This window comes from Lineus longissimus, chromosome 18, assembly GCF_910592395.1.
Source record: "Lineus longissimus chromosome 18, tnLinLong1.2, whole genome shotgun sequence".
Lineage (NCBI taxonomy): Eukaryota > Metazoa > Nemertea > Pilidiophora > Heteronemertea > Lineidae > Lineus > Lineus longissimus.
In genome coordinates, this window is record NC_088325.1 from 15400695 (window position 1) to 15425378 (window position 24684).

At 43.6% G+C, this 24684-nt stretch overlaps 1 protein-coding gene across 14 annotated transcripts in view; it reads left to right on the top strand.

The window, feature by feature from the left end:
- Window positions 1-24684, top strand: part of LOC135502332 (cell adhesion molecule DSCAM-like) — a 123829-nt gene that overhangs the window by 89449 nt on the left and 9696 nt on the right. For 3 of the 14 annotated variants that reach the window (XM_064795070.1, XM_064795074.1, XM_064795072.1), the window contains 25 exons: window positions 396-506; window positions 710-871; window positions 1039-1193; window positions 1381-1507; window positions 4171-4290; window positions 4505-4558; window positions 5402-5581; window positions 5698-6609; window positions 6734-6880; window positions 7085-7377; window positions 7520-7791; window positions 8283-8437; window positions 9015-9032; window positions 10596-10694; window positions 10870-11055; window positions 12120-12295; window positions 15368-15400; window positions 16879-16999; window positions 17106-17267; window positions 17883-17906; window positions 18672-18920; window positions 21340-21603; window positions 22196-22339; window positions 22809-23054; window positions 24176-24677. In XM_064795070.1, the coding sequence (XP_064651140.1) occupies window positions 396-506; window positions 710-871; window positions 1039-1193; window positions 1381-1507; window positions 4171-4290; window positions 4505-4558; window positions 5402-5581; window positions 5698-6609; window positions 6734-6880; window positions 7085-7377; window positions 7520-7791; window positions 8283-8437; window positions 9015-9032; window positions 10596-10694; window positions 10870-11055; window positions 12120-12295; window positions 15368-15400; window positions 16879-16999; window positions 17106-17267; window positions 17883-17906; window positions 18672-18920; window positions 21340-21603; window positions 22196-22339; window positions 22809-23054; window positions 24176-24677 (4912 nt within the window). Of the gene's footprint in view, window positions 1-395; window positions 507-709; window positions 872-1038; window positions 1194-1380; window positions 1508-4170; window positions 4291-4504; window positions 4559-5401; window positions 5582-5697; window positions 6610-6733; window positions 6881-7084; window positions 7378-7519; window positions 7792-8282; window positions 8438-9014; window positions 9033-9174; window positions 9193-10595; window positions 10695-10869; window positions 11056-12119; window positions 12296-15367; window positions 15401-16878; window positions 17000-17105; window positions 17277-17882; window positions 17907-18671; window positions 18921-19293; window positions 19348-21339; window positions 21604-22195; window positions 22340-22808; window positions 23055-24175; window positions 24678-24684 lie in introns of all 14 variants that reach the window. The other 11 variants (XM_064795077.1, XM_064795079.1, XM_064795081.1 and 8 more) reach the window with 11 other exon arrangements.

The following is a 24684-nucleotide window of genomic DNA, read 5'->3' on the forward strand; positions in this document are numbered from 1 at the left end:
CAAATAAAATCATATTTTTGCAAAACTAGATGACATAATGTCATCACTAGTGATCCAAATGAGAGAGCATTAGTTTGAGATTTGCTGGAATCTTTCATTCCCAGATTTTCACTTCTATTTGCTTTTAAGTTTAAGATCTAGTTGAAAAATAAAAGATAAACGAAGTGGGCGTGGCATTTACTTTCGACTTCCCATAATGATCATGTTTTAAATTCATCGGAGCCCGGCCTTGTCTTCTCAGCCCTCTTGTCATGCTATGTGCATGTAAATGAAAGCAAATGGGAGGTCACTGAACAAGGCTCATCAACTTCTGTTTTGTTTGAAAGTTTTATTTCGAGTTTTGGCATCATTCTCAAACTTGATGCCATTTCTCATTCTGTTGACGTTCTTTTCAGGTATCCCCTACATCCGGCCCATGAACAATGTGACTGCTGTCGCTAATGAAGAACTTGTCATCCAGTGTCATGTGTCAGGATTCCCTGTTGCATCAATCACTTGGTCCAGGGGTAAGTATGGCCTCAAACAAATCGCTTTACTGCCAACACCTCTCTACATCCAGCAATTCAATCTTGGCCTTGCTGAGTCATCTGTCATGAAAACGGACATAGTGTCTCTCTAGCTCTCTGGTCTGCGAGATAAACACATTCTGTTTTAAAATATATTGTTTCTTCCCAGGCTTGTTTTTCAATACTTCTACATTTATTTCCAGCGGGCTCCAATCTTCCCATCAACCATCGGCAGCACGTCAGTGACGAAGGCACGCTCACGATACAAAATATCCAGCGAAATTACGATGAAGGTTTCTATACCTGCACTGTCAAGAACAATGGAGGTCAGGGGTCAAGTCGGAAGGTCTTTATCAGTGTCATGGGTAAGTCAGCAAAAACGTTTTTAAACGTTCTTTCTAATATGTTCTGTCTTTAATGATTGTTGGGAATTGTATCCGCTGGATAGCATTATGTTGTCAGCTTGAGTCATTTGAGCCAGTGATAAAAAATTTGCTACCAAATGATATTTTCAGCTTTGAATCTATTGCAGAACCTCCAAGTATCGATCCTTTCCGCTTCCCAAAACGTAAACAAGGTGAACGCGTCCGTGTGTCATGTTACGTCAGTCGAGGCGATGCACCAATGACGATAACATGGGTTAAAGATGGCGAAGAGATTCCACCAGATCTTGGCGTCCTTATTCAGGTACAGTTTGCTGAAAAATCTGCAAAATCTTCTCTAGATATCAAAGTTTACATCATAGATTTCCTTATTCATCCTTCAATTTTTGTGCATTCTGTATTTCAGTAGAATTTATGTTGATCTTTGTCTACAGTCTACAACTACGTAAAGCATCTATAAAGAATGATATGAATATTTGATATTTTTCCAGAACCAAGACCCATACACCAGCACTCTCTCCATCGGTGACTCCAACCCACACCACGATGGCAACTACACGTGTATTGCTAGTAACCAGGCAGCATCAGTCAACTTTACATCCGAATTTCATGTTGATGGTGAGTTGTCTTAGACTTATAGGTTGTGCTCTTCCCGGCAAAACCAGAAGAGTATTAACAAATCTGAAGTGCTACACAATCTGATCATTAAAAATGAATTAACAAAGTCATAATTTGCTCCTTTACGGTTTCAGCTTGCACTGATTTCAATCTTCAATGTAGTCACTCCAACAATAAAGTGCACATTTGACTTGTGTTTTAGATGAAGTCCTGATACACACCATCAGTTAGTACAACACCACACTGCTTCCCACAACCAGACCGGTAACATCTGGTATTGCTCATTCAAATCTCAACAATTGGTTTAAAATGAAACATGAATTTTAGAAAAGGGAATTCTTTTCAAGTGAATTGGTTGAAAACAGCTGCATGATATCTACGAGTACAAGTTTATAGCAAGTTCATGTGATTGTTTGAGTGACGCGTGGTGAAATATTAGTGTAAAATAATGACTTTTGTTCGATGCTGCGTTGTGTCCTATCTGGGTAGTGACACCATGAATGAGGTGTAACAATTGGACTAATGGCGTTGCGACAATGCATAATTTTCTGTCGCAACAGCCGTGTTGGTGATGACAGATAGCCTTTAAAAAAACAATATTGGGCCATTGTGGGGTTATCGGGGCAGAATCAAAAATGGCAGAGGACAACTGTTCAGCTCGCAGGTCGACCACAAGTGCCACTGATGGTGATTCTGGTGTTTGATAACACAACATGGGGTTGATGATGGCAGCGATTACCATTTGTGGAATGACTGTTTGTTGGGGGTAACCTTGGATTATGTTGTCTCAAAGGGATATCGTGACCATGTTGAAACTAACTATTTTATACCCTGATATTTCGAATCAATCATTGCACAACTGAACGTCTGAATTTTTACAAGAATAAATACACATAAGATGGAAAGTGAAATTTAGGACTTTATGCATCGAAATCTGATAAATACACACTCGCCCCTGGATCCCATTACACAACAAGGTCGTTACGTTAAAATGTCACCACAAATGGCCTACTCAAATGATCAAAATCTTGAAATTCCTGAATGAAAATGCCAAACTTTCTGCAGATTATCACCAGAGCCATCAGACAATTAATCACATCGCGTTAATTGAAATGCTCCGAGATCCCCGGGGAACAAAATGGCCGCCATGTATGCGAATGTGGGCACGTGCTGGTAATTCTTAAGTGATAGCTTCTTCTAATTATATGCCCAGATTATCGTAGAATTGCGCACTCGAGTCGGGTGACTTTATTATGATGATGCACATTATGCTGTCTTATTACTATCAACTGTCAGTAAAATTTGTAAAAACCTGCTCTGAATGGTTCTTGTCTCTATCATCAGCAGTTCTGAACCCTCAAGAAATGGATTATAATGAATATGTTGCCAGCCAAATCATGGCCAATGCTACATGAGCTGACTGTCGCTAGGGTATTCATTGTGGTGACAGAGACGTCAGTTTTGTCCGAGTTTGGCCTAGTGAATATCAGCGCCACCTTTTTGGATGCTAATACCCTATAACAATGGTGGCAGGCATTTTGATTTCACTTCATCTTTGACTCACTAAGTACTCAAAGGTTGCTTGAAAATCAAATCATCATATTTTCAAATCTTGGTAATGAAATTGTGTGAACCGCAACGCTTTAAATCAGCACTTTTGAACCTCGGAAATTGCAGCATAAGATGAATGATGTTGTCTTTAATCAAAGAGTGCAAAAGCTTTGAAATATCGTAAAAAATTCAACCATAATTTCCTGCTTACTAATCGCGATATCTAACTGTGAACTTCAAAAAGAAAATCCGAGCATTTCCTTAGATTCCTTTTGATATTTCATTCGTGGCTTAAGAAATCCCAGTTTTCACCTATCGCGGTGACCTTCTTTTTAAAGTCCTTTGAAAAAAAGATGACCCTGACACGACAGTTTTACAAAGACCTGCTGATGGAGTAATTCCTTTTTCTATTGACCTGCTTAGCGGATGATACGGCAAATAAGCATCCTTAATAGAAAAATGACTAACGAAGGTTAATGGCCACTGGGTTATTGTAAAACGTGGAACATATGCGAAGACTCCCATCCTCATTAGTGTGGAGTAGTATCGCATATGGCGGGGAGGGTCGCTACGAGAATGAACGAACATCGTTAACTTAGATCAGTTGGGTGTCTTTGTATACCGTGGACCTTTGATCTATTAATAGCAGCATGTGGGCTGATCATCCGATTGTTCCAGGATAATCCTGCACTTGTCGTATTTCAAGTCTTTATTTTGATTTAATTTCTTGTCCCATGAGTGTGTTTCAACCATTTTGGCGAATCCATTGAGGTTTGAAGGTTCCATTGAAGTGAATTCCTCAAATGATTTGGAGTTAGGCAGGAATTTGTCAATGAGTTACGGAAAATTTGATAAGATAAAACTTGTCAATGGTCGACTGAAAATGCCAAAGTTGACATGAGAACTCGGATCATTGTAATCAAATACTTGAATTTGTCTCCGATATTGTAATTTAAGATCAATGACCTGATTAACGTTTAGAGATCCTCGTTAACATAGCCATCATTGTTTGGCCACCTGAGACAATCACCTGAGGTTTGTCAAACGTGACTGAGGTTTGTCAAACGTGACTGAGGTTTGTCAAACGTGACTAAGGTTTACTGTTTCTTCAGTTCCACCGCGCTGGGTCGTTGAACCGGAGGATTCCTTCGTTGTACTGAAGACGGATGTCATCATCGACTGCCAGACGACAGGAACACCCGAGCCTACCGTCCAATGGAAAAAGGCCAAAGGTATGTCACATCAATACACCGAAACTGGTCTTTTCCCTTGCAGCATATCGGACCCAGCTATAACATAGGGTCCGAGGCCAGGTTGTCCTCAGAGTTGGCCTACGACTTGGATATATAATATCAACAAAGGCGAACAGTTTTAACCATTTTTTTATGATTTCCAATGCGAGCAGAGCTGGGTTATGTTCAGGAACGCTACTTTCTGATTCTTCAGCCTTGTTTGGAGAAACTAGTCCTGCCACCTACCCTAAAGGTGGCAAACTAAACAGTAAGTACACGACGGCATTCCTCTCACTTCTCGTGGTGGTCTGTTCTGTAGTGTTACTCAGGTTTCTGTGGTTTTCGTTTCGTTTAGATTTGAACTGAGGTTTGTTTCACCGTAATAAGACCTGGGCAGCTCGCTCAAGCATTTTGTTAAAGGGATACTATAGGCAAGACCCAGGGGTGCGAGGTTCAAGATGTACATGTCTCTACTTTCTCACAGTACAGCCCAAGTTTGAACACTGCTGATCCTCTGAGAGAGCCACCTACTGGTAACTTTGTGAACATGAATCTGCCCATCTTGCTCTCTCTATAGTCTCCCTTTAACAAACCGAGGTCAGGTTATTGTGGTACAGACAATACCTAGCTCTCTCCTAACCTTTTCACTTCCTTTTTTCCAGTCCAGATTTGAGATTAGAATTACAGTTTCACCTGTGTGCTTAATTAGTTGATGGATACAGGATATTTAACAGCCTGCATTCTTTTATTGGGGGCCCCAACTCGCATTCCAATATTTTGGATTCAAAGTTATCTCTTTCTAAAATTACCTTCGATATCTTATTAGCTTGGTTCTGGTTTAATCTTTAACCATTAGATGGCGTTGGATTCAATCCTCACCTATCCTATCCCCTGAAAGTCCATCATGTAATTAGGTACATATTGTTTCCGCCTTACTTAACCCTTTAAGGACAACTTTGTGATCTGATACGGGTATAAGAATGGAAATCATTATGTGAATGGGGAAAGAAACAAGCCTATAGCAACAAAGATACAAACCGTCCTGAAGGGGTTAAACTTATCGCTATTTTTCCTCCAAATATTCGTTCCTCATCCACTCGTTCATCTCCAGGAGAAGACCCAAGCAACTACCAGCTGATTGGTCAAGAGGCAGGGGGCAGAGTTCAACAACTGGCCAATGGATCACTACTGATAACGGATGCCTTAGCAACAGACCATGGTTACTACCTGTGCCACTCCAGTAATCAGATCGGTGCGGGACTCAGTAAAGTTGTCTTTCTGACTGTGCACAGTAAGTATGAAGATGAAATGACATGTTGTGTCCTTGGGTCAGGCATTTCACTCCCTCTTTTGTACTTAATTCATTGCCAAGATGCCAAAGTAGTACATCCATCTTTTCTTCTTCAGTTCCTGCTCGATTTGACGACCCGGAAAAGAACTACACGGTCCTGATGGGGCGAAACATCACCATGGACTGTGAGGCTGTTGGCGACTCCCCGATCTCAGTCGCGTGGAGTTTCAATGGTGACTCCCTCCACTGGCAGTACAATGACCGCCTCACAGTCACACATCTCATAACCAGCCGCGGCAAATCCAAAACCTCCTACTTGAAGGTGGCGCCATCTTTACGTGAAGATACTGGTTTCTATGTTTGTACGACACAGAATAAGTTTGGCCACGACTCGATCATGATACGTCTGACGGTCCTGGAGAAACCAGAGGCCCCCTCTGGTATCGATGTGGAGAAGGTTGACAGTCGTAGCGCCCTCTTAATGTGGAAAGCACCGTTTGACGGAAACTCGGAGATTACGAACTATGTCATCCAGTACAAGAACTCGTCAGGAACCTGGGATCCTCCGCAAGGGAATGTCTCCGTCAGTGGGAAATTATCACGGTCAACGTTAGATGGGCTGCATCCTTCCTTTACCTACCATGTCCGCGTCATCGCCAATAACTCTGTCGGCCTCGGAACACCGAGTAACGTCATCGTCTTGACGACGACAGAAGAAGCACCTAACGGACCTCCAACGGCTGTCCATGTTGAATCCACGGGATCACAGTCCCTGAAAGTGCTATGGGAACCCCCAGAGAAGGATAAACAGAATGGTCTCATCAAGGGCTACTACGTGGGTTATAAACAGTTTAACAGCACGCAGCCATTCATGTATCTCACGAAGATGGTCGATGTGAACTTCAAGGGTGAACAGGATATCAATAACTTAGAGAAATTCACAAAGTATGAGGTGCATGTGCAGGCGTTCAATCGGAAGGGGGCCGGGCCAAGATCAGAGACTGTGGGAGTACTCACTCTGGAAGATGGTGAGTAGGCGCTGAACTGAACTTTTATTGATCAATCGAACTTGAACTTATTTGTGCTAAGTAACAAACAATCGTGATTCTTGACTTGATAAACTTATTAACCAAGCATCCTGTTTTGTTACAGTCCCAAGTCAGCCACCCCAAGGAGTGTACGCCACGGCGCTGAGCTCGCAAAGCATCATGGTCCTCTGGTCACCTCCGCCCCTATATACCCTCCACGGTGTCCTACAAGGCTACAAGATACTCTACAAGATCGTGAGGGAAGACGAAGGTGAGTGGATTAGTTGCGTGCCACTGATACACCATTTGGTAATGTTGGCCCAGTCACTCTGTCTTTGACCAGGGAGGGAGCGCTAGCTACTCATGTTTCTCACTTAGAATAGGTCTAGCCTAGTGACCTACCAAAGGTTCAACTTAACGATTATGCCACATCGTCGCTCTCTCTATCTTCATCAACTTGTAAACTCTCCTTCAGATGAAAGTGATGCCCAGTTCGTGACCTCTAAAGAGCTCAAGGTCGTTATCCAAGGACTTGAGAAATACACCAACTACAGCGTACAAGTCTTGGCTTACACTCGTACCGGGGAGGGCGTCCGCAGCCGACCGATTCACGTACGGACCCAACAGGATGTACCTCATAGGCCCGCCGACATCAAGGCATTACCGGTCGGGGCTGATCAGATCCTGGTCTCATGGAAACCACCGCTACACCCGAACGGGATGATCACCAAGTATATTGTTTACATCAAACATCATGAGAAGGAAAGGGTGAGTGGCTTGTTGTATTGCTCATAGATGGCAGTCTTGTCTCTTGAATTGATTCCTTGCTTCAATTTTAGAGCGTTATGAATTTGATAGCTGCTGACATCCATGAACAACACACTTAACTCCCATGATTCTCTTATTCCAGCTCGTGGAAGAGAAGTACGACGCTTCCCCCCCAGCTCTGAGTCACATGGCCCTAGGCCTCCTCAAAAACTACCAGTACAGTTTCTCCGTGTCTGCGATGACTGTCCGTGGAGAGGGTGAACGGACCCGTGAAGTCACACAGACACCGGTGAAAGAGGTCGCTGCTCGAGTGGCGAGTTTCTCCAGTATATCCATGTCGCCATGGAAACATGACGTGCTGTTACCGTGCCAAGCTGTTGGGGAGCCTCGGCCGACGATTGAGTGGAAGAAGAGGTAGGGTTGGTTTTGTTGATCTTTGCGTCAGCAAGGAACTTCAATCAGTGCACTACAAAACAACATACTCGTGCATCAATTAGGAACAGATGACATGTTGGTCTGGTAGTCTACCATTGTTCTACTCCAAAGGGCCTAGCCTTATAGTACCCATAGTGAGATAAAGATGTGGGCCTAGAAGGAAAGACTGGCCAACTCCGAGATGACAGTATCAAGGCTGCTGCCAACTCTCAAAAGAATCGCAGCCAGGATGCAGTGTCTGGTGTCGCTCAAGAGACACCAAGTCACCAGCCTCTCCACCATGGTGCCACCAAGTCACCAGCCTGTCCACCATGGTGCCACCGAGCACCAGCCTGTCCACCATGGTGCCACCAAGTCACCAGCCTCTCCACCAAGTCGCCATTTAACCATGTTCATAAATCATCTGTAATAAGCTCATTCCAAAACTCAATTAATTTCAACCATCATGATGAACATCCCGATCCTTCCAGGGGCCAGCCGCTACGTACCAACGAACGCATCCGTATCCATCCGAATGGTTCACTCGAAATAAGTAACGTCCAGAGTTCTGATGCTGCAAACTACACGTGTCGGGCCTCCAATGTTTACGGAGCAGACGAGATTACAATATCATTGGTCGTTCAAGGTGAGTCACTTTTCATCCTGGTTTCTGTACACTTTGAGCCATTGGATATTTTCTGATCGAATAATGGAAGAGACTTTGTCTCTGCAAGCATATCTGGAACTGAATATAGAATTGCAACTTTAGCCTAGGTTTAGGCCCTAGTTATAATGAATACTTCTTTGGCGATTCAAAGTTTGTTGAACATCTTTCCCGGACCCTGAACCCACCTGACACTATGCAGCTGCTCTATGTTCCTTAGTTAGGTGAGAACAGGTGTTGAAAATATGGAGGAAAATTTACCCTGGAGAGACACACCAGAAAACTTAGTTTTATGAATTGAATATAACTGATAACGTCTCGCCTATCCACAGTGACGAGAAACTTTGAAGGTAGGACTCTGCCTGAGTTTACGGCATTGCATCTGTGGATTTATAGACAATTATGTTTTAGTTGTCATGGTTTCGTTGATGCTTGGACAACAAGTTAATGTTCATGTATGTTGTTCTGTTGAGCCATGACAGAGTTATGCATTTTGTTTGTTATTTGTTTGAGAGTGTTGATTCTTACGTTTTAACACAAGTAATTCTTTACTCGCAAGTCAATCGTGATAGGACCAGTAAGTATAAGGTCATGTGACTTCTCACATGACCTATTGTTGTGACGTGCACCTATTGTTCATTGGCCGGCATGCATGATTTGACTGTTCTTTTATTTTCACCCGATTTCATCCTTTTGTATATCGTTACTAATTCCACCAGTTTCGGACTCTTTGGAAGGTAATGATAGTTCATTGAATGGCCATTAGATGGCTTTGCTGTGATATAGCTGCAGAAATACTCCACTGCGATGTTAACCCAAGCTGTGTAAAGTACTAACACTTCAGTGACTAAGATAAAGTAACACTGATTGTAACCTTGGGCAGGTCACTCTTTAGTTCCTCCTTTGTTTATGACTTGGTTATCTCAGTATGCGTGTGTTTATGACGATGGTATTCAGTTGGATTGAGATACATGTAACTAGAATTAGAACTTGGACCTTTCCTTCTCCACTTTGAACATTATGATAATCAAAATCAGAGGAAGACGATTAGACTTTGATGTTAGAAATGTTATTTTTAATCATTTCTTTTTTGTCTCCCCATCCCCATATTGTTGTCTGGATAGTATAGTGCAGTGATCTGTGTGTTGTAAACCCAAACTCCTCCTCAAAAGTTAAAGTTAGAAATCCTTTGTTAAAATTCTGCAAGAAGTTAACGTGATCTTTCAGGTCATTAGGTTTAGACGAGACTTTTTTATACCTTGGTTAGTGTGCCCACCGCTAGGCGAGTAACTGAAAATGTGAAGAAAAAAATGTCTTCTCATTTAGCAAGCCTGCTGCACTCAAAATCGTCAAAAACAGAGAAAACATTTTTTTTTTATTCCACCCTCCTCAGCTTGTCCTTGGATGAAAATGCTTGCTAACCAAGGTATAAAAAAGTCTCATCTTACTACTAAAGCAAGCATGGCATACATAATGTATCATAAAGTTAGTATAAAGAAAACCGCACGTTTGTGTGCAGTAACTTGCAAGCTGTGTAGATACTAACCCAGTCTGTCCTCAACGTCTACCAGATCAACTATGCATGGTTCCACTCGATGTGAAACGCTTTACAAAAACACATCATTATACAATTATCAATTTTCATAGAATTTTATCAAATGCTCTCGTGTCCATTGCTCCACTTCTTGGAATCGAACATTTTACGCTCTCATTAAGTACGGCTCAGGAAATGATGCTCTGAATTCTCATCACAATGATTCAGATTTGGCGAATCCTTGACACAATTTGATTTGAGATATTTTTATATCCTGAGCACAGCTACCTTACTTATTCTAGCACACGAGTTCCTTTCAACCAAGGCACTCACTTTTCTGCACAATTTACGCTATTCTAGACACCATGTTTTTCACAAAAAGATTATTTGAAAGTCAGTTTCAGCAAGATGATCAGTAGTTCAATCATGAAGAGGGAATGTCTCAAGATAACGTGAGGCCGGCACTAGTGCTAGTTACTGAGTTCCAGTATAGAGAGCAGTTCTTGGCTGCATCCAGAAATGTACACAACTTATTCTGCAAACCGTTTATCGATACTTTTGTATATGCAGCGTCTGAATTTCTTATTTCATTGATGACTTTTTCAGCTCCACCAAAAGCACCGACACCAACTGTTGCCGCGGTAACGTCATCATCAATACAGATCAACTGGCGATCGGGAAGTAACGGAGGTAGTGCTACACAAGGTGGGTATACAGGGTGTCACGATAAACAGCTGTCTTGAGCTGATATTGTCATAGCCAGGGTATCAAACTTGACATTGATCTAATTGAAAGTTTCATTTCAATGAAACCCTGTACTCTTTGACAAGACACATCATTCTTGGACAAACAGTAAAGGTGACACTATATTTCATTGCAGGCTTCATCTTCTTCTACAAGAAGGCATTCCAGGACTGGAAATACGTCAAACTCAAGCCGCAGGTGCGCTCTTACACGGTCAATGAACTGTATTGTGGGACACTCTATAAATTCCAAGTGCAAGCATTCAACAGAGCAGGGCTCGGTGAAATGAGTAGGATTGTGGCTGCAAAGACCAACGGTTCCAGTGAGTAGGCTTCTTTACCTTTTGGCCGTAATTGGTGTAACTAAAAACAGCAGTGATATGCATCATGCCTCAGAGTGAAAGTAAGATCAGTGGACTTGTCCCCTGGGATTCAGGGGTTAATCATCAATAGCTGAATGTGCCTGTGATGCATATTCATGTCCGATATCCACAAAATGAAAAGCCCACTTGATGTGGTGATGCGTTCATTCACAGAGGAGTACCTCCTTCGTCTTCTCAAGTAATTTTCTATGATCATCAAACAAACTGACGTAATGTACATGGTAGTATTTGCATTGCTGTGCGTACATACAGTACAGCACTGGTGCAGTTCTGAGAAACTTTAAAGTAGTTGTTGGAAGCCATCACCATTCTAGAGTTGGTGAAGACAGAAGACAAGCTTCCCTCATCGTTTTCATGTCTTCACGATGGTGTCTGTCTCATCGCTCAGTGGAGGACTTATCTTACAAGCCTCAACTTTAAGATTCCGAAACAATCTATCAATTTCGCAAAAGTCCCTGCTCCCTCTGACCAGAAAGTTCGTGTCTGATTATTTGGATATCATGTGTACTCTGTGGCTGATCGGAGTCGTGATTTTATGTGGATTCGTTGTTGGCATAGTTTCCGAAAAGGTTCTACGCTTTTCTACGGTTCCCGGTTTGGGTGATTATAAAACAAAGGCAGAAGGTCCGGCGCAGAGTATGCTAGATAGTGCAGAGGGTCCGGCGCAGAGTACGCTAGATAGTGCAGAGGGTCCGGCGCAGAGTACCCTAGATAGTGCAGAGGGTCCGGCGCAGAGTCCACCAGATAGTGCAGAGGGGGCGTTGAATCATACATTTCAAATTGAAAATTCTGGCAGAGGATTTATAGTTCATGAGGCTGAGGATAAGGATAACTTAGGCAAGTTGGGGAGATATTGTTATGATCAAGTTGACTGCGTTGCCACTAAAGTCGGATAGACTAGCCAGTTTACTGATGCCTTTTCTCTCTCTATCCAAATCTGACTCCAACAGTTTTCCACCCAGTCACATTTCTGATAATTTGAATATCTTTTTTCCTCCCCTCAGCTCCGATCATGCCAGCGCAGAGCCTCCTCATCAAACAGCTTAACTCAACATTCCTCGTCCTTGACCTCAAGAAATGGCAAGATGGCGGCTGCCCGATCACATCGTATTCCATCCGATATTGTGTGTGGGGCGACACCACGTGGAGGACTGTCTCAAATCATATAGATCCCGCAGTGGTGAGTCTCGTTTTATATGACTTGTGATCAGTCATGTAAGGATCCCCGATTGGCAAGTTGTTGCCAAACGAGGGGGGTAGTTGCCCGAATTGGCAACAACTTGCCGATCAGGGATCCTTGTTTGGCTGGTGAAGTTGACTGGATCTGTTTCATGAATCCAAAGGCCTAACTGCTCCCTGATCATAAACTTGCTCCCACAACATCAAGCTTGGTGAAGTGTTCTTCAGATAGATCTGAACAGAGCTACTTGGCTGACCTCTTGTTAAACTGTAATAGTGTGATGTTACACAGCCCGGTCTCGTGGAGAATATTGTCAGTCCAAGGTCCTCTGCTCCACTTCTCATGCTAATCAATGTCACATACAGCAGTATAATCGTCAGCATTTACGCAATCCTCGTCGCAATTAAAAACATGGACATCTGGCTAAGTGGCTAATCAAATATAGCAGCCAAGAGTCATTAACTAATCAGAAGGTCAGCTTCGATCGATCAGAGTCGCTGCTTAATTATCTCCGTAATGAATAAGACTATAGACTTATGAATTGATTGGGCGAATAATTCATGACTGAATCTTAAATACTGGACGATAGCAGATACTCAGAGACGTACGCTATAATAAGAGCAAGTTACGTACGCTAGTGCCAGTGGGGACGTGATCGTCATTACGCCAATACTGTGGTATCATTAGTGATGGGATCACATGTGCGAGAGTCCTCAGGGTGGAGGTTGGTGTTTCAGAGACGCTCGGGAGGAATAGCATGTGTGTGAGATGTGAGTTCTTCAGTCATGTTGCTCATTCAAGCTTTGCAGTTCTGTGAGTTTAATGAGGATGTTGATACCTCAAGCCATGATTCTGTGTGCTAGATTTGGATATCAGGAAGTGTCACTGTCAGTTCTCAGCTGTCTCTTGTGTCATTGTCGACATCTCCAACACTTCCGCCGAGATTATTTGTGCCATCACGATGTGCTCCTAGGCTTGGCTACCGGTAGTTCTTAGGTCTTGTGTTGTCTGTCATGTTTGTTGATGAGTTTGTGCTAGTTTACAAGTATATGCTCTGATACTGTGTGCCATATGCCAGATTGGTGTTATTATTTGATATACATGTAGTTTCATGTAGTGTTGGAAGATAATCATGCAAGTCCTATCTTTCTAATTTACCGATTTAAAGCGTTGTTTTGTTATGGCAAAGTTTGGAACATGAAAACCTTGAGAATTGGGTAAATTTTACAATTCTGATGGAGAAATTTGTTTGTGTCAGTGTTGGGTAAGTTGTTAATGCCCTTGTGTTCATGTGTGTTGAATGACCCTGGATTCCTAGAACGCCACAGAGTCACTCCACCATTCCAATGATTAATACTGTTGTGGTCTTTGTAAGATACAGCGTACTACGCATCACACAGACTTATCTCTCCTGAGGCCTTTATGCAATACATCAAAGGTGGTCATTACACGAGGGACTTTCGTGGAGTTGTATATCAGCGAGATTCATCAAGTGATATCATGTCATTCCTGCAACATGACAGATCATGGCTTAGAACCAAAACTCAAAGTTTAAAATGTAATTGAAATGGTTTGGCCAAGTTCATTTTCATTGGGTTGAGAGATTCAGGGGATTTTAAAGTGCTCCATGTTTTCTTAGCTGTAGTGAGTTGAGTGACAGAGCAAGCTTTCCTGTGTGCACAGCCTCAAGTCCTTGGGTTAAATTCAATTATGGACCTGCGATTTCACTTAACGGTGTGTAATGGGTTGTGAGGCTGGCATTCATATAAACGATGTCCTTGACTTGCGTGCGATGGATTTGTCGGTGGCTTATGCTGATTGGTTACTGATCAGTGCAGGAGTATACTTTTGATATTCTCAAGTGCGGTGAGGCCATAAAGTGTTAGGCTGTGCTGATCTCAGAAACCTTGCCACTTTCTCCACTATGTAGGCCAGAATGAGTTAACATTGAACAGGTTTAGTGCTGACGTTAGGAGATTCTTGTGCAGATTCATAAGAAAAAACTTTAGAAGTTTACAAATGTTGGAATGTGGCTCGAGATTGCACTAAAGAAACCTGGCTCTCATCTGGCGAACCAGTGTGAGAGGGGATGCTACAGGTTGATGATAAGTTACCTCTTAACTTGCCTTTATTACCAACAGCGCTGAGGCCGAGGGAACGAGCTCTAGGTTTCTAGTTGTTTCGATTTGCTACGTTATGAACTGGGGAAACATCATGGTCGCAACTAAATGGTTTCAGGTGTGATCACCAATTTATCTGTTCTAGGATGGGGTGGGAACCCTCTTCATTACAGCGTTGAGGGGAGCTAACTAAGGAATGGTGTAACACCAATAGTTGCTGATCCAGGGGGACACCAGGAGACATCATCCCCTAGGGCTGATCCAGGAGCCGGAAGAAGAGGGGGCGTGCACTGCATTTCTCATCAAAATTCCTGGTGTGTTCCAAAATGTCATGGTCAATTTCGATTTTTCATGAATCAGGAGGGTAAAGAGGGAGCTGAACCCATGAATCCTGGTGAAACGCACATAGCAGTATCTGTTCCCTGATGAAACCCATCGGTCACACTTTACCTGAGCATGCTCAGTTCTTGCTACCTGTGCTGATTGAGTAGTAATCACAAGTCGCAATCGAACAGATCTAAGCACCCTCTGATCATTCTAGTGAGCAGCGTCTCAGGTTTTAGCGCAGTTCAAACGTTTCATTGGAAGTATTGCCTGTCTGTGTCTCCAGTATTGGTGAAGTCACTCCGCTCAGGATGAACTCGTGATCACAGTCTCAACAGAGTCTCTAACTACATGTGGCTGAACTCGAACATTTGGCCGGAATATTGTGGACGTTATCATTTCTCTGTGTCATCTCATCGTTGTTTTCTTGTCGGATGTCAACATTGGAATAGCTTGTCTATTCAGGCATTTCACAACATTCCTGACATCAAGACTGCAGAACAACAGTTACACCTCACCAGTTATAAGGTTGATCCACCTAATCCACCTAATCCACCTAATCCACCTGAGATGATCACTTAAGTGTCTCTCAAGCTTGATATCGTTTTCTCTGTTACGATTATTTTAGCCAGAAAAGCAGAAACAGAAGATCAAAGTGGACGTAAGTCGTTAGAAAATAAGTGCTGCCATCTAGTGGAATGAACATGATTAGAGGCGTGCATTCCCATAACTTTCCTCAAAACCAATCTCACCTCTTCCAGTAGCTTTTACTGCCACCTTTAGGATGAGACAATATCCTCTTTTTTGTACGTAACTTGGTAGGAGAGTGTGATGGTGTGGTGGTGAGAGTGCCAGGCTCCCCACTATGAGGTCATGGGTTAGGATCCCCTTCAATGCACTTAGCTCTTTCCTGTTAGAGTTTGCAGGTTTTGAATGAGAGTGCTTAGTAGCTGCTCCCTAACGTTACCCAGGAGATCCTGGGATGACAAAACCTTGAGCAAGAACCTGGCCATGGAAAAGCACTATGAATGATAAACATTTTATTAGAAATCGGGGCAGGGTCTTCTTTATTGGGACAGGTACCCTCCTATTCCTCCCTCGCCTAGGCATCTAACCTCACCAACTTGGCCCCCAAGGTATCTTGTACAAGGCGACATGATGTAAATGTTTCACTTGTACCTTCACCGCTCTGTTCTCATGAAAGACACATGCTTCTAATCCATAGCAACGCCACAACTCTCAATATTCATGCAATAAAACATTCAGCGTATCACCTGACAGATGCTGATATCTTTAGCAGACGATCTTGATAATGCAAGCAGACGCACTCGAGACAAACAAATACCAACTCAGTTGTGGTTACTGGTAAAGGTTAAACTTCAACCAAAATCAAAATTGTGTGGATTTGAATGAAAGATTATACACTGGTCTGTATTATCAGGTCAAATTCGCCCCACCACTTTATCCATTCAACTGTGATGTAACACCCTCGTGCTCTGTGGTAAGACACGCTGACCTCATGCTCTGTGGTAAGACACGCTGACCTCATGCTCTGTGGTAAGACGCGCTGACCTCGTGCTCTGTGGTAAGACACGCTGACCTCATGCTCTGTGGTAAGACACGCTGACCTCATGCTCTGTGGTAAGACACGCTGACCTCATGCTCTGTGGTAAGACACGCTGACCTCGTGCTCTGTGGTAAGACGCGCTGACCTCGTGCTCTGTGGTAAGACACGCTGACCTCGTGCTCTGTGGTAAGACACGCTGACCTCATGCTCTGTGGTAAGACACGCTGACCTCATGCTCTGTGGTAAGACACGCTGACCTCATGCTCTGTGGTAAGACACGCTGACCTCATGCTCTGTGGTAAGACACGCTGACCTCATGCTCTGTGGTAAGACGCGCTGACCTCGTGCTCTGTGGTAAGACGCGCTGACCTCGTGCTCTGTGGTAAGACGCGCTGACCTCGTGCTCTGTGGTAAGACACGCTGACCTCGTGCTCTGTGGTAAGACACGCTGACCTCATGCTCTGTGGTAAGACACGCTGACCTCATGCTCTGTGGTAAGACACGCTGACCTCATGCTCTGTGGTAAGACACGCTGACCTAGGCTAATGAAATTCTCACGTTAATCTTTGCAGGAGGAGTTTATGGTCCAAGACCTGCACCCTGCTACCTGGTACATCATGAAAGTGACAGCGTATAACGACGCAGGCCTGACCGAGGCTGAGCTCAAGTTTGGGACGCTCACTTACACAGGCAGTAAGTACCTCAGATATTGAAGACACTTTTTATCCATGCTGTACTGTGAATGAAAGATTGGATATCTGGGCTATCTTTTGTAAATGTTTGTCTCCTCATTCCACAGGCACGATTCGGCCAATCTTCATCGTTCACAAACAAGAGATCCAGTTCTACGAGAAGGTTCACATCATGGTGCCGCTGTGTGGTGCGTTCGTCATCATCATTGTCTTCATCGTCGGAGTGGCGCTGTACTGCAAGCGACGACGAGACCGACTCAAGTACAAAGGTAGATTCTGTTAGTATCTCTACACTCCTTAGCATGCTGTCTAGACGTAGTATCCGTTCTTCATCAACCCTGTCCCCCTCTAACATCTCAACCCTGTCCCCCTCCAACATCTCAACCCTGTCCCCCTCTAACATCTCAACCCTCTCCCCCTCTAACATCTCAACCCTCTCCCCCTCTAACATCTCAACACCACCACCACCAATCCATACACTAATAATCTCACCCTAAACCCAGCCAAACCTCACCAATCCCAACCTGGCTGATTCCCACCTCAGCTGAGGCTCATCCAAAACCTATCCAGTCCCACCCCACCTTCCTACATCCTCTCCAATCCCATCCATACCCACAACAGTCCCACCAAACTCTCCTGGGTCTCACCCCACTCTCATGAGTCTCACCATACCGCAACCCTGAGCAATGAATCCCAACTTCCAACCAACCCTCCCAGCCCTCACTAATCCCACCAAAGAACCCACTCACCTCTCATAAGACATCAAGTTACTTGTCACATTCTCTTTGTGTCTGAAACAGAACTCTGTACATCTCTAGCATGCTCTCAAATTCTTGTTTTATGTTTTAATATGTTGTAATATGTACTTGATATGATTATTTTAGTTGTGAAACCAGACAAAGATAAAGGTAAACATTTAGTCACTAGATATCTAACAATCTAGTTGAGCCAGCTTGGGTGACAGCTTTAAATCCTTCTACAACCATCCTCCATCTCCTCTTGGTGAACTTATTGGTTTCAAGGCTTTAAAATCCCTCGTGCTAACTATTCCACAATCGGCAGAGAAAATCATCTCAGCTAGCTTTTTACTGTGCCATGGTACCTGGTGCTAAGCAAGCTAACATGTAGTGGTTTCAGTCTTATCGTGGTTGGTGGTGGCTCCATTCTCATAAAGATTGGCTCCTTCCCAAAGTGATAATACGTTCAATTCCCACCAAGAGCTTGCTCCATATGTTGATGAAAGTCTCGCTGTACCAATTTTTACCGTAGTTCAGCGTGGATTTCAAGGGTTGCTAGTCTAATTGTTAGAGATGGTATGGTATCTTTTGGTGGAAGGAATAGGTTATGTTTTTTACAGAGTAGAACTCTGTGTCTGTCCAATCAAGCTTGGAAGGCCAACATGACCTAGTCTCTGGCTGTACTCAGCACAGCCAGCTTCAGTGCATAACCTCACCAGCCATGAGTCAGTTGATGGCATTCCCAGTCTGATTGTGCCAACATGACCTAGTCTCTGACTGTACTCAGCACAGCCAGCTTCAGTGCATAACCTCACCAGCCATGAGTCAGTTGATGGCATTCCCAGTCTGTCCTACCACCTGGCAAAACTATCTAATGAAGATGATATTCAACATCATGCTATCATCACTAACCATGACCTTCTCTTGACCTTGCAGCGGTGACCTCCAACCTGCGTCGTGACCTCACAGCCGAGACGTCCCTGATGAACGACCTTGACAAGCGCCTCAACTTTGAGTCGGACACATCACGAGAGACGCCGTACACGCCAGAACCGCACCGTGAACACCGTAACGTCAACTTGTTAACGGAATCGGACGACACGGGTGAGGACCACCGCGTCTGGACATATCAGAATAATTCAAATACGAATAGTGAAAATAGTTTCAATTCTGTGTCGGGGTCAGGTGAGTGCAAACGTAGCAGACGACATCTAGCCACATCGCTAACGGCAACAATGAGTTGATGCACATCACCTAGGGCAACAGTGTAATAATGCACATCGCTAATGGCAACGGTGACACGTTCACACATGAGTCTTCGGCTATAGATAGATGATAATGTTGCATTCAGCAAAAATGAACACAAAAATGGACCTTGGCGATTATGAAATCGCCCAGATCTGTTTTTGTGTTCGTAGATAGTCTCCTCTTGGTAAATGTCATCGCCGTAGATTTTTAACCTATTTCCTTCTTTCTCACTGAAACCCTCCTCGACCCATCCATTGCCTTGTGACAAACACAAACATTTCAAATGGTCCCTCATTTTATTTTCTTGCAGGCGCAGTAAAACATGCTTGGAACCGCTATAGTAAACTCAAGTTCCAATTCTCGCGTAAATCTCAAAATCTCTAGATTTGTTATATAGCACACATAGAACTAATATCAGAAAGAGATAACACTAAAAACTGTGCAACTCCGGTGATTTTCAAGAAGACATTGTATCATTCTCACAATCGGTTTCATCCCAAGAACCGACTTGCGATAGGGTCAGTGATGTCAGGAGAATGAGCAATACTGATAGAAGCTTGACCAACTGTTGGTGGGGATGTGTTTCACTGGCTCATTAACGACCCTGAGTGGCAGCTAGTATCTCCGATTCAGTGCCGACTGATTCTTTATTCTACCAATAGGTGTCTCTGGATATAAGAGAGTTGCACATTTTAGTGTTGTCGATTTTTGCCGATACGGTTTGACTCATAGTTTGTCGACTGATTCTCATTTCCCATACTTCCAAGAATGCCATTCTATCTATAGCTGATCGCACACCATATTATCAATCATCTATCAATGAAGAGCACCTCTGATTTAGGTGGACATCACCTCCATATCTCCGCATTGGTCCAGATTATAAAATCCACACTTCATTAGAGATTTCTTCCAAATTTCTCCAAAGAGATGATGATGTCGTCTGCTGCAGTATTACACCTTTCACCCCTCCTGAATGGATGACTCCATTTGTTTCTCATGGATGGATCAATCTACTTGAAAACATTAGGGGTGATGGGTCATTTTTGTATCAGATTTTTCTCTAACCTTGGCCAACTCTAAAAAACATCTCCTAAGCCAATCATAGGAGAGTATTCAGAGGTCAGAGGTCAGAGGTCAGTTCATGAGAAATCTGGTGCTAAAATGAGCTGTTTACGATCATCTTAATTCTTCGTTAAGTTTTAATTCTTGTCAAATCTTTCTTGCAAAATTTTCATTAAGCATGGTATGAAACTATCCACACATTCAATACAAGTTATTTTAAGCATGGTTTGAAGCCATCAAGTTATTCCATGCTCATACTGCTTAAGTTATTTAAAGCATGGTTTGAAGCCATCAAGACATTCCATGCTAATACTGCTTAAGTTATTTTAAGCATGGTTTGAAATCATCAAGACATTCCATGCTCATACTGCTTAAGTTATTTTAAGCATGGTTTGAAATCATTTCATATCCTGGAGATATCAGTCATTGCTTAATGTTCTCATATCATATTGAGCATGGTTTGAACCATTAAAACATTACTAGATTCATCAGAATTTGAACATTTTAAGACTGTTTCCACGAGATCACTCTCCTGCTCAGGTTACCACCTCACCAAAACTACACCTGGCTTCAGTGGTCATTTAGTAGTTCAAGTTACCGACAAGCGCCATTGGTGGGGAGAAGAGGCATCATCAAAGGACGTCCACCCACCAGTTCTTTACTTCTGGTTAATAACCACTGGAGACACGTGTAGTTGTGCGGTGAAAAGCGGGAAACCACTGTAGTAGAACCAGGCCTTGATAGACATTGCATGGGCCGAGTGCCATGACTTCATGTTGTCTGGAACTATCACACTCTTGCTTTCTGTCAACAAAAGTTTGTCATAATGATGGGTAACGGCCGTATTGCCATTGAACAAGCATTGAGACATTTGAATAGGTCTAAGACTTGTCCAATGAAGTCTGACCTGTGAGAGACTGTCTCGATGTGGATCATCTCTGTGTTGTATTGTTGAGCTCCTTGAAACAAAGCATGCTCTCTGTCTGTTGCCGTATCAAGATTTCATACTGTGATTTGTACCAACAAAATGAGATGAAGTTCTAAGCTAACTGTTTTGAAGGGAGGAAAAAAGTGAATGTTATTCAGTTTTTAGATGCCTTGGGACCAACTGGTGTCCCCGGTGGGTCATGTGGTACCACGTTATCACGATCTCTTTAGAAAGTGTCTTCTCTTTCATATCTTGGTGTCGTCAAACTGTTGTGACAATAACATGGTTCAGATGTGTTGTGTCTGTTCCAAGGATCCACACTTTGATTGAGTCACTGTTATTAACCCAGCCTCCCCTTCATTCCAGTTGATTCCGATGGCAACATCAACCCATATGCGACGTTCCAATACCCCCGTGAAGAAAGCCTCGACTCCTTCCAACCACAGGTCTACACAGCGCCCCCTGATGACGACGATGACATTGAATTGGAGAAGGAACGAGCGCAGCGCGAGGCTGGGTTGAAAGGGGCGGGTGCTGAGCCCGTACCAGACCCGAAACAGAGCCCACCAACAAAAGATAAACCGCTACATCGATATCAGAATGTCCCTGGCTGTGATACGGATCGAGAGCGTAAGTCATGAATATTCATGTTATTATGGTCGAGTTGATTGGCTAACAATCCTTGCTTGAACTTGATGACCTTATGCATTCAGTAACTCAGCATTCTTCTGGGCGTAGTTTTTAACTAGGATAGAGTCTGGCATGGTAGTTGTAGATATTAGTTCTACTCGATGTCAATGTGACCATTGATCATTTCTGATACTGTTCTTTCTCATAACTTTCCTTGCCAACTCATGGCTACACGGATCCTGCTTTGAGTCCAGCTTTATGACAGGTCGTTGTTTTTGGGCAACTCATGCTTGCACAGTTTGCTGGGTGGAAGATTCCACAACGCTTCCACCCAGCACAGTGAGCTACTGTGCTTGCCCGTGCTCGAGATCTCCAAGCCACGATCTCAGTGATCTATAGAGTTGCATCTAAAACACACTCAGCATGTGGTTATGGGGCACAACAAGGCAGGTTATTGTACTCAATATGACTAATCACTCACTGCTCCTAACCAATCACCTTTTGCAAAAGATCATCCACACGAGTTCTCGTTGTAGAAAGTTAACCGTAGTCACTGCTCTCACCAACCTAACCAACGACCCTTCCTTTCCAGCCCTTGTCCTAAGCCCACGGAAATACGCAAGCGCAGATCAAATCCATGTCCTCTTCCCGACGGGCCCACCCAAACCCCCACCGATCCCGGCCGGGTTCCACACTTCTAAACCCAAATCTTTACACAGTAGCTCCGATGAAAAAGGTAAAATAACTCAAAAGAATGGAAGACAACAGAAAAGTAATTATTGCAGATAGTCATCTGAGTAGAAGCTGGCCCCCATAGCCAATTCCCTTACCAATCCTATCAGATCCAGAGCCTCGGTGAACAGTTGTCACTCTGCACTCTAATATACTAATCTTTTGCACTCAAGACTTACTCTAGAATGACTTATTGCCCTGGTGTTATTGGTTTGTCTTCAGTGTCAGTAGACGTGTTTATGCTGTAGAGATCATACAGATCTGAGCGAGGACTTCTGGTGTTGTTTGGAATGAAGGAAGCATGCATGCTCTTTGGTGCAATAAGATCTGTCCATTTCTTGGTGCATCATCGTCTGTCTCTTCATCTGCTTGCTGTCACTGCAGGAACTTAAACTTCTGAGAACATTTCATTGAACTTGAGTGGAAACTGAACTACTCGACAACTTTAGAACGCAACCTATTTCTGTTTGCAGGGAGCCAGCGTCACAGTGCCATCTCTAGCATCACCACAGTCTCATCCAATCAGGAAGAGCTGATGACAGCCTATGAGAATGCAAGACGTAACCAGCTGGCGTCAGCAGAATTCATGGCGCAGAAAGAGTCGCCGCAGCCGACAGACAGCTCAGAGAGCACGGAACCAGGTATAAGACTGTTTACACAGTCTCCCCCGAAACCTGATGAAAAACGCCAAGCCGCGTGTGAAGTGCCTCTTTATGAAAGTGAGTCCTGTGACAAACATGCGCTTTACACACGCACACACATCCCCTGTAAGGACTCGAGGTGAACTTCTCAGGTCATAAGGTCAAACATTGAAAACATGATGCCTGTGAAAAACTTGAGAAAGGGCTAGAGATTGAGCTGTGGGGTACATATGCCACAGAGGGGAGTACTGTATGGTTAGATCTGGTTTCATTGTGGAATTCTTGAGATTACGATTATATACATTCCAGACATCCGTACAGGTTGAACATCCTCTTAGTCTGCCGTCATCAACCTGTTTAACTCGAGTCCTTAAAGGGGCCATACCCACACAGACACACACACGCACACACTGTCTGAAACCCTTACGGTTTCAATCGCTGAAGGCCCTTGTTCTGTCCCGCTTATGGAAGCAAATTTTTATAAGATTTTTTCATTTCAATGTTGTCAATCTGTTTGTCAGTTGTCTTAAGAGGCCATGGAGATGATGCCATCGTAGAGGAGGTGACATTTGGGATGTCAAATTGACGTCGTTTACCCATTTGGCACAGTTTGTCGCTAACGTGACAGTTGCAGTCATAAAGTGTGACAATGTCAACCATGTCCGCTTTGTCAGCAACGTCTACAGGGTTAAGGACACAAATTGACATCACAAATGGCTGCCTTAATCACTTCATGGCCGCTGTTGAAGAAGATGAATTGACATTATGTTGTTGTATTTTCTTTGCAAAGATCACCAAGACCTGCACCAAAACTCACACACTCCACCATCTCTCATTCCATCAGTATTTGTCTCCAGTGAGAAGTCCTCAGATGCTCTGTCACACTCTCCTAAATAACTACAGTAGCTCTTGCTTTCTGCATCACTGGATAAACTTCCTTCAGAGCTTGATAAAGCTATCTTTCCACTGAGTTTTGGGTTAACTTGAGTTGATAATGAAAACCTCCTCTATTGGGATCAAGTTGAAAACAAACTAGCAGATGTGTAGACCCATCATTCATACTCAACCTTCTAAATGTAGTTTACTTTCACCAGCTTCTTTACGTAGTTAGCTTGCTGTATTTCTTTCTCTTAGACTTTTTCCTTTCTACTTTACACCTGACCCTATCTAATTTGCATACGACCTTAACCTCATTACAGAGAGACGACCTACTAGTCATGTGGACATGTCGAGTGACACCACAGCAGAAGAACAAGGACCAGAGTCGAACAAAGATACGATATATGCCCACCGGCGCCCCCGGGCAAAACACAAAGGCAAACATCGTGGTCAGGTCGTCGGGAAGAAGATCATACGATCAGGGCGTAATGGCCCATCATCTCGATGTCACAGCCGCGCGAGTACGGGGAGTACAAATTCTGAAGAAGTTACGTATTCGTTTGACGAGCCTCATTACGCGTGTCCTGGCTCACCTGCAGAGGGTGCTTACCTATCGTACCGAGGACACGAGGATTACCCGTATGGGGAGTATAACCCGTATCATCTGCGTCGGAAACGGCGGCATGGTACACCGATGCCGAGATATGACATCGTGCCAGATACACCGGGGACGGATGAGACGAGGTCGTTAGTCTCGGCACTCGCACGACCTGTGTTAACGAGTCCACGAGAGGAGGATGAATCAGCTAGTCTATTAGAAAGGTAAGGT